Source organism: Salvia splendens, chromosome 4 (assembly GCF_004379255.2).
Source record: "Salvia splendens isolate huo1 chromosome 4, SspV2, whole genome shotgun sequence".
Lineage (NCBI taxonomy): Eukaryota > Viridiplantae > Streptophyta > Magnoliopsida > Lamiales > Lamiaceae > Salvia > Salvia splendens.
This window is the reverse complement of record NC_056035.1, coordinates 40,892,389-40,905,865: the sequence shown is the minus strand read 5'-3', so window position 1 is coordinate 40,905,865 and position 13,477 is coordinate 40,892,389. Positions and strand designations below refer to the sequence as shown.

At 40.5% G+C, this 13,477-nt stretch overlaps 2 protein-coding genes across 2 annotated transcripts; one reads left to right on the top strand and one right to left on the bottom strand.

The window, feature by feature from the left end:
- Positions 1 to 3,248: 3,248 nt before the first annotated feature.
- Positions 3,249 to 6,666, top strand: LOC121800119 (protein IQ-DOMAIN 25-like). Its single transcript, XM_042199693.1, has 4 exons — positions 3,249 to 3,781; positions 5,122 to 5,316; positions 5,618 to 5,695; positions 5,781 to 6,666. Exons 1-4 carry the CDS (start codon positions 3,425 to 3,427, stop codon positions 6,453 to 6,455), a joined length of 1,305 nt encoding a protein of 434 aa, XP_042055627.1. The 5' UTR covers positions 3,249 to 3,424; the 3' UTR covers positions 6,456 to 6,666.
- A 137-nt stretch (positions 6,667 to 6,803) lies between these two features.
- Positions 6,804 to 9,618, bottom strand: LOC121800121 (RHOMBOID-like protein 2). The gene is made up of 5 exons (XM_042199694.1): positions 9,073 to 9,618; positions 7,843 to 8,006; positions 7,568 to 7,731; positions 7,237 to 7,487; positions 6,804 to 7,139 (listed from the first exon to the last, which is right to left on the bottom strand). Exons 1-5 carry the CDS (start codon positions 9,342 to 9,344, stop codon positions 7,028 to 7,030), a joined length of 963 nt encoding a protein of 320 aa, XP_042055628.1. The 5' UTR covers positions 9,345 to 9,618; the 3' UTR covers positions 6,804 to 7,027.
- Between the last annotated feature and the right edge of the window lie 3,859 nt (positions 9,619 to 13,477).

Sequence of the window (13,477 nt, the reverse complement as noted above, 5' to 3'; positions counted from 1 at the left end):
TATCTTTAGTGGTGTTTGATTTAATGGATTAGATAAGATTGAGTTTTATGAATTTGTCTTGGGTGGAACCAATATTTAATCTCGGAATAATATCACATAGATTAATCTTATGAGTCTTGTCATGATATGACAATATGATAAAGTTGGTTGGTGGGATGTGAGTACGACTTTTATATATTGCAAACTAAAAAAGAAAAAAACCAAACTAAAATATTAAATTTTGTTGGATTTTTGGATTGGATATATTCCTTTTTCTCCAGAATTCAAATTTCCAGTTTGTTTATAATTCTTCAAAATTGAGATTTCTCCTATATAAAAAAATGTGAGAAACTCAATATTTTCTCCTAAGATATCAGCCGAATTCGACTTTATTTGACTCAGTTGCATTCCCACGGCCAGACTTATTATTTTAATTTTTCAACGACCATAGGTCCATTTTCATGTTATTTTGTCCAAAAATACATAAACAGGAGTATTATTCAATGTTACGAATGTCTATAATGATTTATGATGTCTACCTAAATGCTGGATTACATGCATTTGGAGTATATTATTCAATTCTCAGTCTTTAGATAAATAAATTTTTCCCCAGCGTTTGGTTTTCTGCTTTCCACGAACCATAGTACATACTGTACTATTTATTGGTGGTTACTCACTTTTCTTATTTATTTTACATTAATCTTCGATTTAAGAAATATTTATACAGATGAATGGAAATTTTTGGATGAGAATTGGATTAGATGAGAAGTGAGAGAAAATTATTTAGTGAAAGAGCAAACTGAGCTTCAATGATTGTTAAAAAACATGCAAATTATTAGATGAGAAATTAAATGAGAGAAAATACTAAATAGTAGTACTCCTATTTATTGAAGAAAGAACCTGATCTTCAGTGATTATTGTATTCAAATTTTACATCAACTCAACATAAATTGTTACGATAACACCATTATTATTATAATTAATTTATAATCACTTAGAGCATCCACTACGCGTCCCGCGCGCGGCTCGCGTTCCGTCCTGGAGGGACGGTTCCGCCGCGGGACGCGTTGCAACGTTCGTCCCGTCCCCAGCCCGTCCCGTAGCCCGTATCTGCGAGACAAGGGACGCGCCGTCCCGTCACGCGCCCGGGCGACGTGTCGCGCCCCCGATGCATGCGTGACGCCCACTCGCGGGCCCGCGAGTGGGCGTCGTCACGGATGACGCAATAATTTATTTTTTTTTAAATTCGAATTTTAATAAAAAAAATTTACTTTTCAAACGGTAATGTTACCGTTAATTTTTTATTTTCTTTTATTTTTATTTTTTATTTACTATATAAATAATCCTATTTCATACTCATTTCACACACAAACACACATCTATTCCTCACAAATCCTCTCTATAACCACTCCAATTTCATCTTAAATCAACTCAAACAAATGGATCCTTTTGAGCAAATGCGTCAACTAATGGAACAATCACTTGAAGAAGATCGACGCCGAGAGGCGGAGGAAGCCGCGCCGCCTCCACGACGCTCCCGGACATACATCCATCGCAACCGGGAGGAAGCCGCCGCAAGGTTAGTACGCGACTACTTCTGCGATAACCCGATTTGGGGAGAAACCTACTTCCCTCGCCGTTTCCGCATGAGTAAACCGCTATTTCTCCACATCGCGAATACTTTGGCGGCCCGGGAAGAGTTCTTCCAAGAAGGGTTCGACGCGGTCGGGCGTCCCAGCCACACGACGCTGCAGAAATGTACTGTAGCAATCCGTCAGCTTGCGACTGGATAAACGACCGACATGTTCGACGAATACCTCCACATCGGAGACACCACTAGGTGCATGTGCTTGCTCAAATTCCGCAAAGGCGTCCGAGCAGCCTTTACCGACGAATTTCTCCGGAGGGCAAGCACGACCGATTGTCAGTTCCTCCTCGACCTGCACGAACAAGTGCACGGATTCCCCGGGATGTTTGACAGTGTCGATTGCATGCACTGGCAATGGAAGAATTGCCCGGTGGCTTGGAGGGGGTCCTACACGAGCGGCCACAAAGGCACCCACCCAACCGTTATACTCGAGGCCGTTGCCGACTACCGACTTTGGATCTGGCACGCGTACTTCGGGGGCCCTGGCTCGAACAACGACATAAACGTGCTCCACCAGTCTGACCTCTTTACCGAAGTTTTGGATGGTAAAGCGTCGACCATCAACTTCGTCGCCAACAACCGGCTGTATAAAATGAGGTACTATCTTGCCGACGGCATCTACCCGAAGTGGCCGACCTTCGTGAAGACGTGCAACAGGCATGTGAACCCAAAGCAGGCTCTTTTTGCGCAGAAGCAGGAGGCTGCTCGCAAGGATGTGGAGAGGGCGTTCGGGGTTCTCCAAGCGCACTTCAACATCATCAAAGCCCCGACTCGTTCGTGGTTAATGGAGAGCATGGTCGACATCATGTATACGTGCATAATCTTGCACAACATGATTGTCCAAGACGAAGGACCCGAGGCGGGAAATTGGTTCGGCCACGAATCCCCCGGAAGCTCAACCGCAAGTAGTCCGCCGAGAAGTGGAACGCATCCGTCAATACAAGAATGGTTGGCTATTCGGGCAAGGACACGCGACTCTAGCGCCCACGCCCAACTCCAAGAGGATCTAATTGAGCACATTTGGGAAAACTTTGGCGGAGAAAATTAAATTATGTCATTTTTATTTTTTTAGGATTTTAATTATGTCCATTTTCTAATTTTTTAAATTTTAATGTTGTTTTAATTTTAATAAAGTGTGTTTGTTTTAATTGAATTGGGTTGGAAAAAAAAATAAAAATGAAATTTAATGAATAATAATTTAAGGGACGGTAAGGGACGGAGCGTTACAGGTTCCGTCCCTTAGTTAAGGGATGGAGGAATAAAGTACAATGGAACCCTCAAATAGTAGTTTAAGGAACGGTGGGGGGACAGCGTAGTGGATGCTGTTATGTTGTTAAAGTGAGATCCTTACCTACACTTACAATCACATTACTAATATAACCAAAGACTTAGAAAAATTACGAGGATATATTTATTAGTTGAAAAAGAAACGTACACTACTTTGAACTACATTCCATAACTTCCTCAAATTTAATTAATTTGTTCCAATCTCAGAATAATTTAAGATTAGGATTATAATTAATTAAGTGGCAACATTCCAAACCGACATTAATTTTGTATTTAAAATTTGTATGCAATGATTTTGAAAATCGCTAGAGCCCAATTGTGTCAATGGGCGTATAAAAATGAAAATAAGAAATTTATTGATTTCACATTAATTTCTATAAATTAAAATAATCAGATAGAAAATGAAGGTACTTCCCGGTTAACTCCATACTCCTTCACTCTCTCTCTCTCCCTCCACTTTCTCTCTCTTCTCGTCATCTTCTTCCCGACTCCACCACAGGAGCTTTTCCCATGGGAAAAGCCGCCAAATGGTTCAGAGGCCTCCTCGGCCTCAAGCCCTCCGACGCCGCCCACCGCCCCTCTCCGAGGAGGAAATGGAGCTTCGCCATCTCCTGCACCAGCGATCGGCAGAGGCACCACCACGACGTCGTTCCAGGGCCGCGAGACACCGACGACGCGGAGGCCAGCAAGCACGCCATCGCCGTTGCCGCCGCGACCGCCGCCGTGGCCGATGCAGCCGTCGCGGCCGCTCACGCCGCCGCCGCTGTGGTCCAGCTGACCAGCGGAGGCGGCAGGAGCGTCGCCTCATCCGGTGGTCGGGAGATGAAGGCGGCTGTTGCGATCCAGTCTCATTTTCGTGCCTATTTAGTAAGTGTTTTTTTTTTCAGTTTTCACTGTTTTTAAGCCTTCACACGTTTCATGCCGTTACTGTTGAAATGTACCTTTATGCCCTTCCTTGTTCGCCGAATTTTCGGATTTTGCCGCGTGAATTCGCCCCGGGTAAGGGCATAAATGGGATTTTAGTCGCGCTTTCATGGCGGAGTTGTGATTGTGTGCAAATTCACGAGCTGTAGCATAGATGCAATGTTGACTACGCGTGGCTGCACCAAACGGCGCCGTTTCACCTTTCACCTGAAACTTAAAAAAAGTTTATATATAGTCAAATTGCATAAAAAGATACTACTCCCCAGTTTTAAAAATTTACACTCCTAGTTATTAATTTAAATTAAATGTAGATTAAATAAAGTAGAATAAAGTATTAGAGATAAATTAATTATGTGAGATTAGATATAGTTTTATTTGCTATAAGTTTGGTCTAATTACAACTCTAAGAATAACATAAAATTTGATACTTAAAATTATCTAACAGCTAAATTTTATTGTAATGAAACATAATTTGACCTAAAATTTTTATTTATTCGATCGTTTGGCTGTATATACATACTCCATATTTGTGATGCATATTTGTATGTTGCCAAATTATGGGGCTAATTTTTTTTCTTGCGAAATAGTGATGTTGTTGGAGTGGAGCTTTCATATCTGCTGTTGGATTTCGGAACCAAGTCCAAATTGTACTTGTTTATTCAATTACACAATCTGATGTATTAATGTTTTTTGTCCATGGAGATTGACGCGGTCGTTCTTAGTCGGTGCAACATCTCATTTACAAATATATATTCAACTTTGCGTCACTCAACCACTCCCACAAGTCAAACATTTCACACTATGTAATAGTAGTGGTGGAATGGTAGTACTACTTCTTTGACCTCCATATCACTTATGCAACAAGCTTATTTTTTTACTCCCTCCGTTTCTTGTTAGCTACTCATTTTGACTTGACACGAGTAAAATGAAAGTGAGTGAAAAAATTAGTAGAAAGTGAATTTTACTTTTGTTTAGTATTAGTGAGTTGCAAGATTCTTTACAAAATGTAAAAATGAGACATATAATGGAGTCTTCTACAGTTTTTGCTTGAGAAATTAGGAATGTGTACTTGTACTAAATGACAATTTAGATCTAGGTTTGGATGGATTGCTTTATTGTACAGGCACAGTATTCATGTGTGGCTCTCCTTTTCACTCTGCAGTGCTGACATTTACTAACATGTCACCATCCCACATGCACTGTCACACTTTTAGCTTAAAGTGAAAAAAATTGCAAGTCTTTGGGGCGCCAACTAAGTTAAAATTTTTTGTTTGCTTGCGTAGTCAAGGAGAGCTTTGAGGGCGCTCAAGGCGTTGGTGAAGCTGCAAGCGCTCGTGAGGGGCCACCTTGTGAGGAGGCAGACCGCGTACACTATGCGCCGGTTGCAGGCGCTCGTCCGAGCACAAGTGAGAGCTCGGGTAGGACGGGCGCTGATGTCGGATTCCCCTCATTCCACCACGAAATCATTCAATTATCCGGTGAGGAAGTTGTTCCATAAAGAGTACCTGATTAGAAGGGGGACCATCTCTTCACTTTAATGCTCTAACACTGTCACAAGCAATTGCTAGAATCTATATATTTGACATTATTTACATATATGGTTAAATTTTCAATCAAAAAGAAAAAGAAAAAACAATAGCCAGTTGGAATGATGTAAGTTTGTTTTCATTGTTGTGGTGCATAAGTTGGGGGTTGGTGAAAAGACGTTAAGACGCGTCTCCTCCAACCAATGAGTGATCTCGTATTTCTTCGTATAATGAATGGTTGGTTACTGTGTAGGGGCCAGAGACGCCTGAGAAATTCGAGCATGCTCTTCGGTCTAGGAGCACGAAGCACGAGCAGACGATGTTGCTGAAGGTTTGTTGTGGAGGATTCTTGATTGATGTGGTTTGGTTTGTTAACTGTCTCTAACCTAACTATACCACTGATCATGAAAATGCAGAGGAATGGTTCGAGATCAAGCGGCTTTATCTCGCCCCACCACCACGATCCCGAGAAGCCACGTGCTAGCAGAAGGTCGTGGGAGCACGGTGATGATAGAAGCGACAAGATTCTTGAAGTGGACACCGGTAACATCCACATGAAGCGCAGGAGCCTCTTCTGCTCGTCTCATCTTAGCCTAGGCTCCGAACAGAACTTCCCGAGCTACACCACATCCAAGGACTCCACGGCCCGCCAATCAATACGTAGCCTGTCATCGGGCGAAGTTCAATCTCCGACCCCCTTGAAATTTGCAGAGGAGGACGCGGACGAGAGCGCGACATTCTATTCAGCATCAGCGAGGTCCAAGAGCGATGGCACTAGAAGCTGTCTGAGTGGTTACACTGATCATCCAAACTACATGTCTTACACAGAATCATCGAAAGCTAAGCTGAGATCCCTCAGCGCTCCGAGACAGAGACGCTACTATGAAAGATCAAGCTCTGCCCAGAGGTACTCGGATCACGGCTATGGTGATTCGGTGCCTACTCAGAGAGTGTCCACCTTGCACGCTAACTTCACCAGCAAGGCCTACCCGGGATCCGGCCGCCTAGATAGGTCCGGGATGCCCGTTCGAGGCGACTTCGAAGGTTTCAGTGGTGGTGGTGGTGGTGGTGGTAACTGGCAGAGATTTTGAGGTAATACTTAGGCACATATTTTCCTTAGAATTTAACTAGTAATTGCTAATGTAGCAATGTAGAATGTTCTAACTTCCAACAATGGTTTTAGTGGCATGTCATTTTCGTATTAACAAATGAGAATTCGATGTAAGAGGAAAATGTAAAATAACTTACTCCGTATGAGTTTTTGTAATTTATTGCAACTTTTATGATGGTATGATTTTATAACATGCTTCTTTATGCTATCATTGGTAATGAGCATCATATCCATGAGTACATAGTTCTCTGAAATTGGAATGTTCATTCTCACCAACAAAAATGATCTGATCACACACTGACATTATCACTCTGCAATACACTTCAACTAATTCTAAGAGGACAAATAAATCAATATAAATTTAAAGCCAAGAACAAGAATACAATCTAACAGTACTAAAACAGAAGAATAGTAGCAGTTCCAAATGCCAAATAGTACAAACTAGGAATTGGCAGAGACAGTATATACACATGACAGCAAGTGAACAAGTATAGTATGCAAACACAGTATCTGCACCCCGAAAAACGCAGAGGCGGAACCACCCGGAAAACATCAGTAGTTGCAGCTCCATCTCGAGGTAGGCACGCAGCTCAGGTAATGGCACCAGCTGCATTTATCATTCCCCTTCTCTCCTCTAAACAGCATCACCAGTCCTACGCTGAATCTGCAGCCATTCGGGAGAATACGGGATACATGAGTTCACAAACCATGTATATACATCTGTAATACATATAAAGTTTGGAAGCAGAGGAAAGCCTTACCCGACAATAAAGAGAATGGTGGAAACGATCCACATGACATATTGACACGCCGTGTACTTGGACTTGAGGCGCAAGCGACCTGGGAGATGACGGCCTTCCTTCCAGCCAAACTGGGGTCGGACCAGAAATATAAATCCCATGAGTAACCCGGTCAAGAACCCTCCGATGTGAGCAAAGTTGTCTACGTGTGGGAGAATCCCGACAGCAAGATTGATTGCAATGATGATCACGAGAGTAAACAGAGCTGCCGCCTGTAAGAAGAAGATTGATAAGTCTGGTTAAACCCGAGGATAAGTTTTCCTATGCGAATATCATAGACTCAGAGGCTTACCTTGTTCGCGTAAATAGTCCAGTTGGTGAGCAACTCCGACAGCATTGCTCCGAGAAGTCCAAAGAGAGCACCCGAAGCTCCAACTGATATGCTGTTCTGTATAAACAGCGAAGACAGAATGCTGCCCCCGATTCCTGATAATAGGTAAATCAAGCCTACTCGGACTGCATGGCAAATGAAGAGCTTGTTGTTAAGCAGAACGAACAATATGGACACGAGGAGCTAAGAGACGCAACCAACGTCCGAGTCCAAAGGTTGTTAGTCAAGATGCTTACCAAATCCAAACTGCTGCTCGAGGCGGATTCCAATGAAGACCAAGCTCAACATGTTCGCGAGTAAATGAATAAGACCAGCATGCAGCCAGATGCAAGATACGAGCCTCCATGCTTGGTTCTGATGCACGATCTTGTTCCATTCAAGAGCTCCCAGTTTATCCAGTCTGAAACAGTAGAACGGATGAGTCTCGTTTAAAGTAGAACGATTGAAATTCTTATATCACGAAGGCACAAAGGAGTGCAGCTCCAATAAGCTGGAAACTGAGACTGCGTACGACATCCAAACAAACTAACCACATTTTGCAAAAGCTCATATCATCACAACGAAATATTGGGAGATTATTGTCTCAGAATTCCAAAACTCATATATAGCCCATACCAAATAAATTTCTAGACACCTCCATGTGTCTACAACTAGAATTGATGCCAGTGAAACAACAAAATAAACAACTTTTCAATGCCAAACTGGACTTTAGAAGAAAGGCATATACTTCAAGCTGTCTCAGTGCTAAAACTGACAATAATTCAATCAAGAATGGAAAATAAATGAAGTCTCGTATTGGAAGATATCAATGAAATACTTGTAGAGAACAAGAAACTTCACACACAAACTAATTGTCAGAAACCCTCAAAAAGAAAAGCTTCATACCAACTTATGAATCCCACAACAAAATAAACTACCTAATCAAAAAACATAAGGATTTAAAGAGTCATTGCTACAAATCATGGGTGAGTCACTCCCAAACATTCAAGATTGAAATTTTACACCAATCTGTTGGAATATGGAGCCTAAAAGGAAGTGAATCAGTCCATAGCTACAACGACAGTTTTGGGTTCGGTCCTTTTGACTATATATAATTGTTCTCGCATTGTAATTTGCATTCGAATATATCCATAGAAATCACTGGCTTAATGTCACCTTCGACTATCAATTCATGTGTTTATTTCGCTTATGTTCGTGATTACTTGTGGCTATTTCCTAACACAATCACCATACACAAACATTCAATATTGAAACTTTACAGCAATCGCCATTCCCAAACACTCAAGATTGAAACTTTACACCAATCATCATCCCCAAATACTTATTCAAGATTGAAACTTCACACCAATCACCATCTCCACACATTCAAGATTGAAACTTTACACCAATCACCATACCCAAATATTCAAGATTGAAACTTTACACCAACCAATGTGTGATTAGAGAGAGAAGAGGAAGAAGCTTACGTAGAGGAAGAGGGGCCGAAGAGGGGGTTCTCCCTAAGAGGCTGAAAAGAGAGGCGGCCAAGAAACTTAGCAACGCAGCTACCAACACCATCATGATTCTTGGGACAGTTGTTGACAAACATGATCACAACAAACATGGCAACATTGGCCACCACAATCATGGGCACCAGCCAAGAAGTCCATTGTCTCTCCGAATAATCCACATCAGCTGAGAATCTCTGGTTTCTGCCCTTTGCTGCTGCGCCCCTCTCCAAATCTCCATTCCCCGCCATCGTTCCTGCGTTTATCTAACTTCTTGGATTGAAATTTAAATATGCGGGTTCTTGATTTATCTGTCTCTGTTGAGTAGCTTCGGGAGAATTCAAGAATTGGTAGAGAGAGAGGGGTTGCTTTCGGTGCTTCGGGAGATTAGTTTCAAATGAAACCAAGGAAGATTTGGAGTTTGCTGATTGCTTGTACTGTTTCAATGGGGATTAAGGCTTTGGTAGAATGCGTGTTTTATGTGTGTTTTTGTTGTTGGTGAGTTGTATCAGTGGAAGATGAAGTTTCGTCAATGCTTTATTGAAAAGCTTTCTTTTATACGCGAAATATTCGACAATGTTAATTTGTTGTACAATTTTTATAATTTTTTCCCCAACTTTGTGGTTTTTCAGTCTAGGTATAAAATAATTTTGATGGTAAATAAATAGAAAAATTGTAAAGTAAGAGAGATTGAGTTTATTTATGGATGTTGAGGTTGATTCTCTAAAATCATTTACAAAGTTTGAGATAAAATATGTATCTCACAAAAAATTGTGTGTGCAAATTAAACACATGTTTCCATTCACACTAAAGAATCTTTCAATCACAATTCCTAATATATCAATATTTATTACATTCTTTATTAGAGACGTTGTCGGTTTAACTATTAATGACCGATTTAATCTGTCACGCCGACTTTAATTTGGAAAAAAATATATATTGCGACTGGAAATCAAAAAAAGGTTAACAATTCATGTATTTAAATCGAAAAAAAAATAATTAAAATTTATGTATTTACTGTTAAAATATTTTTTTTCTATTAAAACTCACAGTATTTTAATAATCGGTAAAATTTAACTAACATTCCAGCCTCATTTGAAATAAAATTATTTTCGGTAGAATTTGAAAGTTTATATGTTTAAATTTTTAAAAAGCTCGATATAAAATTCAGAAAATATTAAAGATTTGTGTTTTTTGTGTATAGATAAAATTTTTTTAAGTCAGTTGGATATTATTTTATTATACTAATTTTTTGAACTGGTGAAGAGTGTGGTAAGGCCATCCACAACGCTGTTCCTATACCGTTCCTTAAACCACTATTTGAGGACCCCACTGTACTTTTTTACTCCATTCCTTAACTAAGGAACGGAACCTGCAACCCTCCGTTCCTTAACCGTTCCTTAAATTACTATTCATTCAATTTCATTTTTTTTTATTTCCAACCCAATTCAATTTAAATAAACACACTTTAAAAAACAAACACACTTTATTAAAAAAACACACAACATTAAAAAAAATTACAACTTAAACGTAAAAAAATAAAAAGCACACAATTAAAATCCTAAAAAAATAAAAGTACACAATTTTAATAATTTCATCCGCCAAAATTTGCTCAAATGTGCTCAATTAGATCATGTTGGAGTTGGGTGTGGGCACTAGAGTCGCGTGTCCTTGCACGAATAGATAACCGTTATTGTATAGACGGATGCGTTCCACTTCGAGGCGGACTACTTGCGGTTGAGCTTCCGGGGGATTCGTCGTCGAACCAATTTCCCGCCTCGGGTCCTTCGTCTTGGACAATCATGTTGTGCAAGATTATGCACGTATACATGATGTCGACCATGTTTTCCATGAACCACGTACGAGCCGGGGCTTTGATGATGTTGAAGAGCGCTTGGAGAACCCCGAACGCCCTCTCCACATCCTTGCGAGCAGCCTCCTGCTTCTGCGCAAAAAGAGTCTGCTTTGGGTTCGCAGACCCACTGCACGTCTTCACGAAGGTAGGCCACTTCGGGTAGATGCCATCGGCGAGATAGTACCCCATTTTATAAAGCCGGTTGTTGGCGACGAAGTTGATGGCCGGCGCTTTACCATCCAAAACTTCGGTCAAGAGGTCGGACTGGTGGAGCACGTTTACGTCGTTGTTCGACCCGGGGACCCCGAAGTACGCGTGCCAGATCCAAAGGCGGTAGTCGGCAACAGCCTCAAGTATAACGGTTGGGTGGGTGCCTTTGTGGCCACTCGTGTAGGACCCCTTCCACGCCACCGGGCAATTCTTCCATTGCCAGTGCATGCAATCGACGCTGCCGAGCATCCCGGGGAATCCGTGCACTGTTTCGTGAAGGTTGAGCAGGAACTGACAATCGGTCGTGCTTGGCCTTCGGAGAAATTCGTCGGTGAAGGCTGCCCGGACGCCTTGGCAGAATTTGAGCAAGCACATTCGCCCAGTGCTGTCTCCGATGTGGAGGTATTCGTCGAACATGTCGGCCGTTTGTCCAGTCTCAAGCTGGCGGATTGCTGCAGTACATTTCTGCAGCGTCGTGTGGCTGGGACGGCCGACCGCGTCGAACCCTTCCTGGAAGAACTCTTCCCGGGCTGCCAAAGTATTCGCGATGTGGAGAAATAACGGTTTCCCCATGCGGAAACGGCGACGGAAGTACGTATCTCCCCAAACCGGGTTATCGCAGAAGTAGTCGCGTACTAACCTTGCGGCGGCTTCCTCCCGGTTACGATGGATGTACGTACGGGAGCGTCGTTGGGGTGGCGCGGCTTCTTCCGCCTCCCGTCGTCGATTTTCTTCAAGTGATTGTTCCAATATTTGACGCATTTGTTCATAAGGATCCATTAGTTTGATTAAATTTGGGAGAAGGAAAATATAGTTGATTTGAGATGAAAATTGGGGTGAAAATAGAGAGGAATAGATGTGTGTTTGTGATTGAAATGAGTATGAAATAGGAGTATTTATAGAGTAAATAAATAAAATAGGAGTATGAAATAGAGAGGAATAGATGTGTGTTTGTGCCTAACGTCGTAAACAAACAAAAGCGCTGACTTTACGGTGGCGCAATCTACTTGTAATATTTTATGATTATTTAGATGGTGTGTTTATGCTATATTGATATACTATGCATTTATAATATTTGACTTTTTCGTCAATAATTAAATCCAAAAGCCGAATAAGATTACAGGAGATTTAACCAAATTTATTAGGCTAAATCTGTTCCCTAAGATAATGATAATAACAAGAATTTCTACATCAATAATTCAATTTCCACAATTAATAGTAAAACATTTGGAAAGTTGTGAATTTGTGATATACAGACATAAAATACATTGCGTGATTTTTTTTTTGGTAATTACGAAGGGTATCCACCTGCGGACCTAGTGACTATTCCCATTTGTAGGCACCTGAATGCGTGAGACAGTGATCCAAGGATTTAAAGCTGCTCCATACCCAAATGGGACAGTGGCCCAAGGATTTAAAGCTGCTCCATACCCAAGGGCAAGGATCGATCCCTGACCACATTGTGTGATATTTTAATGATTATAATCTTTACGCGTAAATGAAATAATACGTGCTGTCACTCTCGTTGAAAATCGCACTCAAAACTTTATGCCTTATTCGGGGTATTTTCACTTTCTGATTTTATCTTTAAAAAAATATGAGTTAATTAAGGATTATCTAACGGAACATTATTCTGATTTGCATAATATTTTCAGACAACTAAAAATAAAATAAAATAAACTACCACAACGGCTTACTGTTGTTCAATTGGGCTGAATTATAAAGAGTGGCTCAAACGAAAGTGGTAGATTCTTTTAACTGGGCTGGCGTATGTGGGCCTACAGTAATGTATAATTTAAAATATTTAAAATAGTTAGGATTTTAGATCGTAGATTATTGGCGAACGATTAAAATAGAATAATAAAATAATAGTTTAATTATTGCCCCTAAATAATTTTGGTGGACAAAATGAGCGTCAGATTAAGGGGAAATAATTTAATATTTATAATTTCTGTTGGGAGATTAAGCTAAGTATGAAAGAATATTTGATTTAATATCATTATTTTTATAATTTTTTATTAAAATATTTCTATGTGGCAAGCCATAATTTGGCTCAATATTTTTATATCTTAATTCTTAGGTAGCCACATGCTCCTATTTTCTTTTGAATAAATTAGTCCAGATTAAATCACAACTTAGGTAGTAGTAATAAATTTAAATGATAATTTCGGTTATATATTAATGAACCATAATCAAGAAGACTATAAAGGATAGGAATTTATAAAATTCCAATTATTATGATATTTTTTTTATAAATTACATAAAATTAATATCAAGATAAGAAAAAATGTCACAAATTAAATGTCAGGTAGATCCAAA

Coding starts and splice junctions, on each gene's coding strand:
- LOC121800119 (XM_042199693.1), top strand. CDS start 3,425: ATGGGAAAAGCCGCCAAATGGTTCAGAGGCCTCCTCGGCCTCAAGCCC. Junction 3,782..5,121: donor CTCATTTTCGTGCCTATTTA/GTAAGTGTTTTT, acceptor TTGCTTGCGTAG/TCAAGGAGAGCTTTGAGGGC. Junction 5,696..5,780: donor AGCAGACGATGTTGCTGAAG/GTTTGTTGTGGA, acceptor ATGAAAATGCAG/AGGAATGGTTCGAGATCAAG.
- LOC121800121 (XM_042199694.1), bottom strand. CDS start 9,344: ATGGCGGGGAATGGAGATTTGGAGAGGGGCGCAGCAGCAAAGGGCAGA. Junction 7,488..7,567: donor GGACTATTTACGCGAACAAG/GTAAGCCTCTGA, acceptor TTCTTCTTACAG/GCGGCAGCTCTGTTTACTCT. Junction 7,140..7,236: donor ACCATTCTCTTTATTGTCGG/GTAAGGCTTTCC, acceptor GAATGGCTGCAG/ATTCAGCGTAGGACTGGTGA.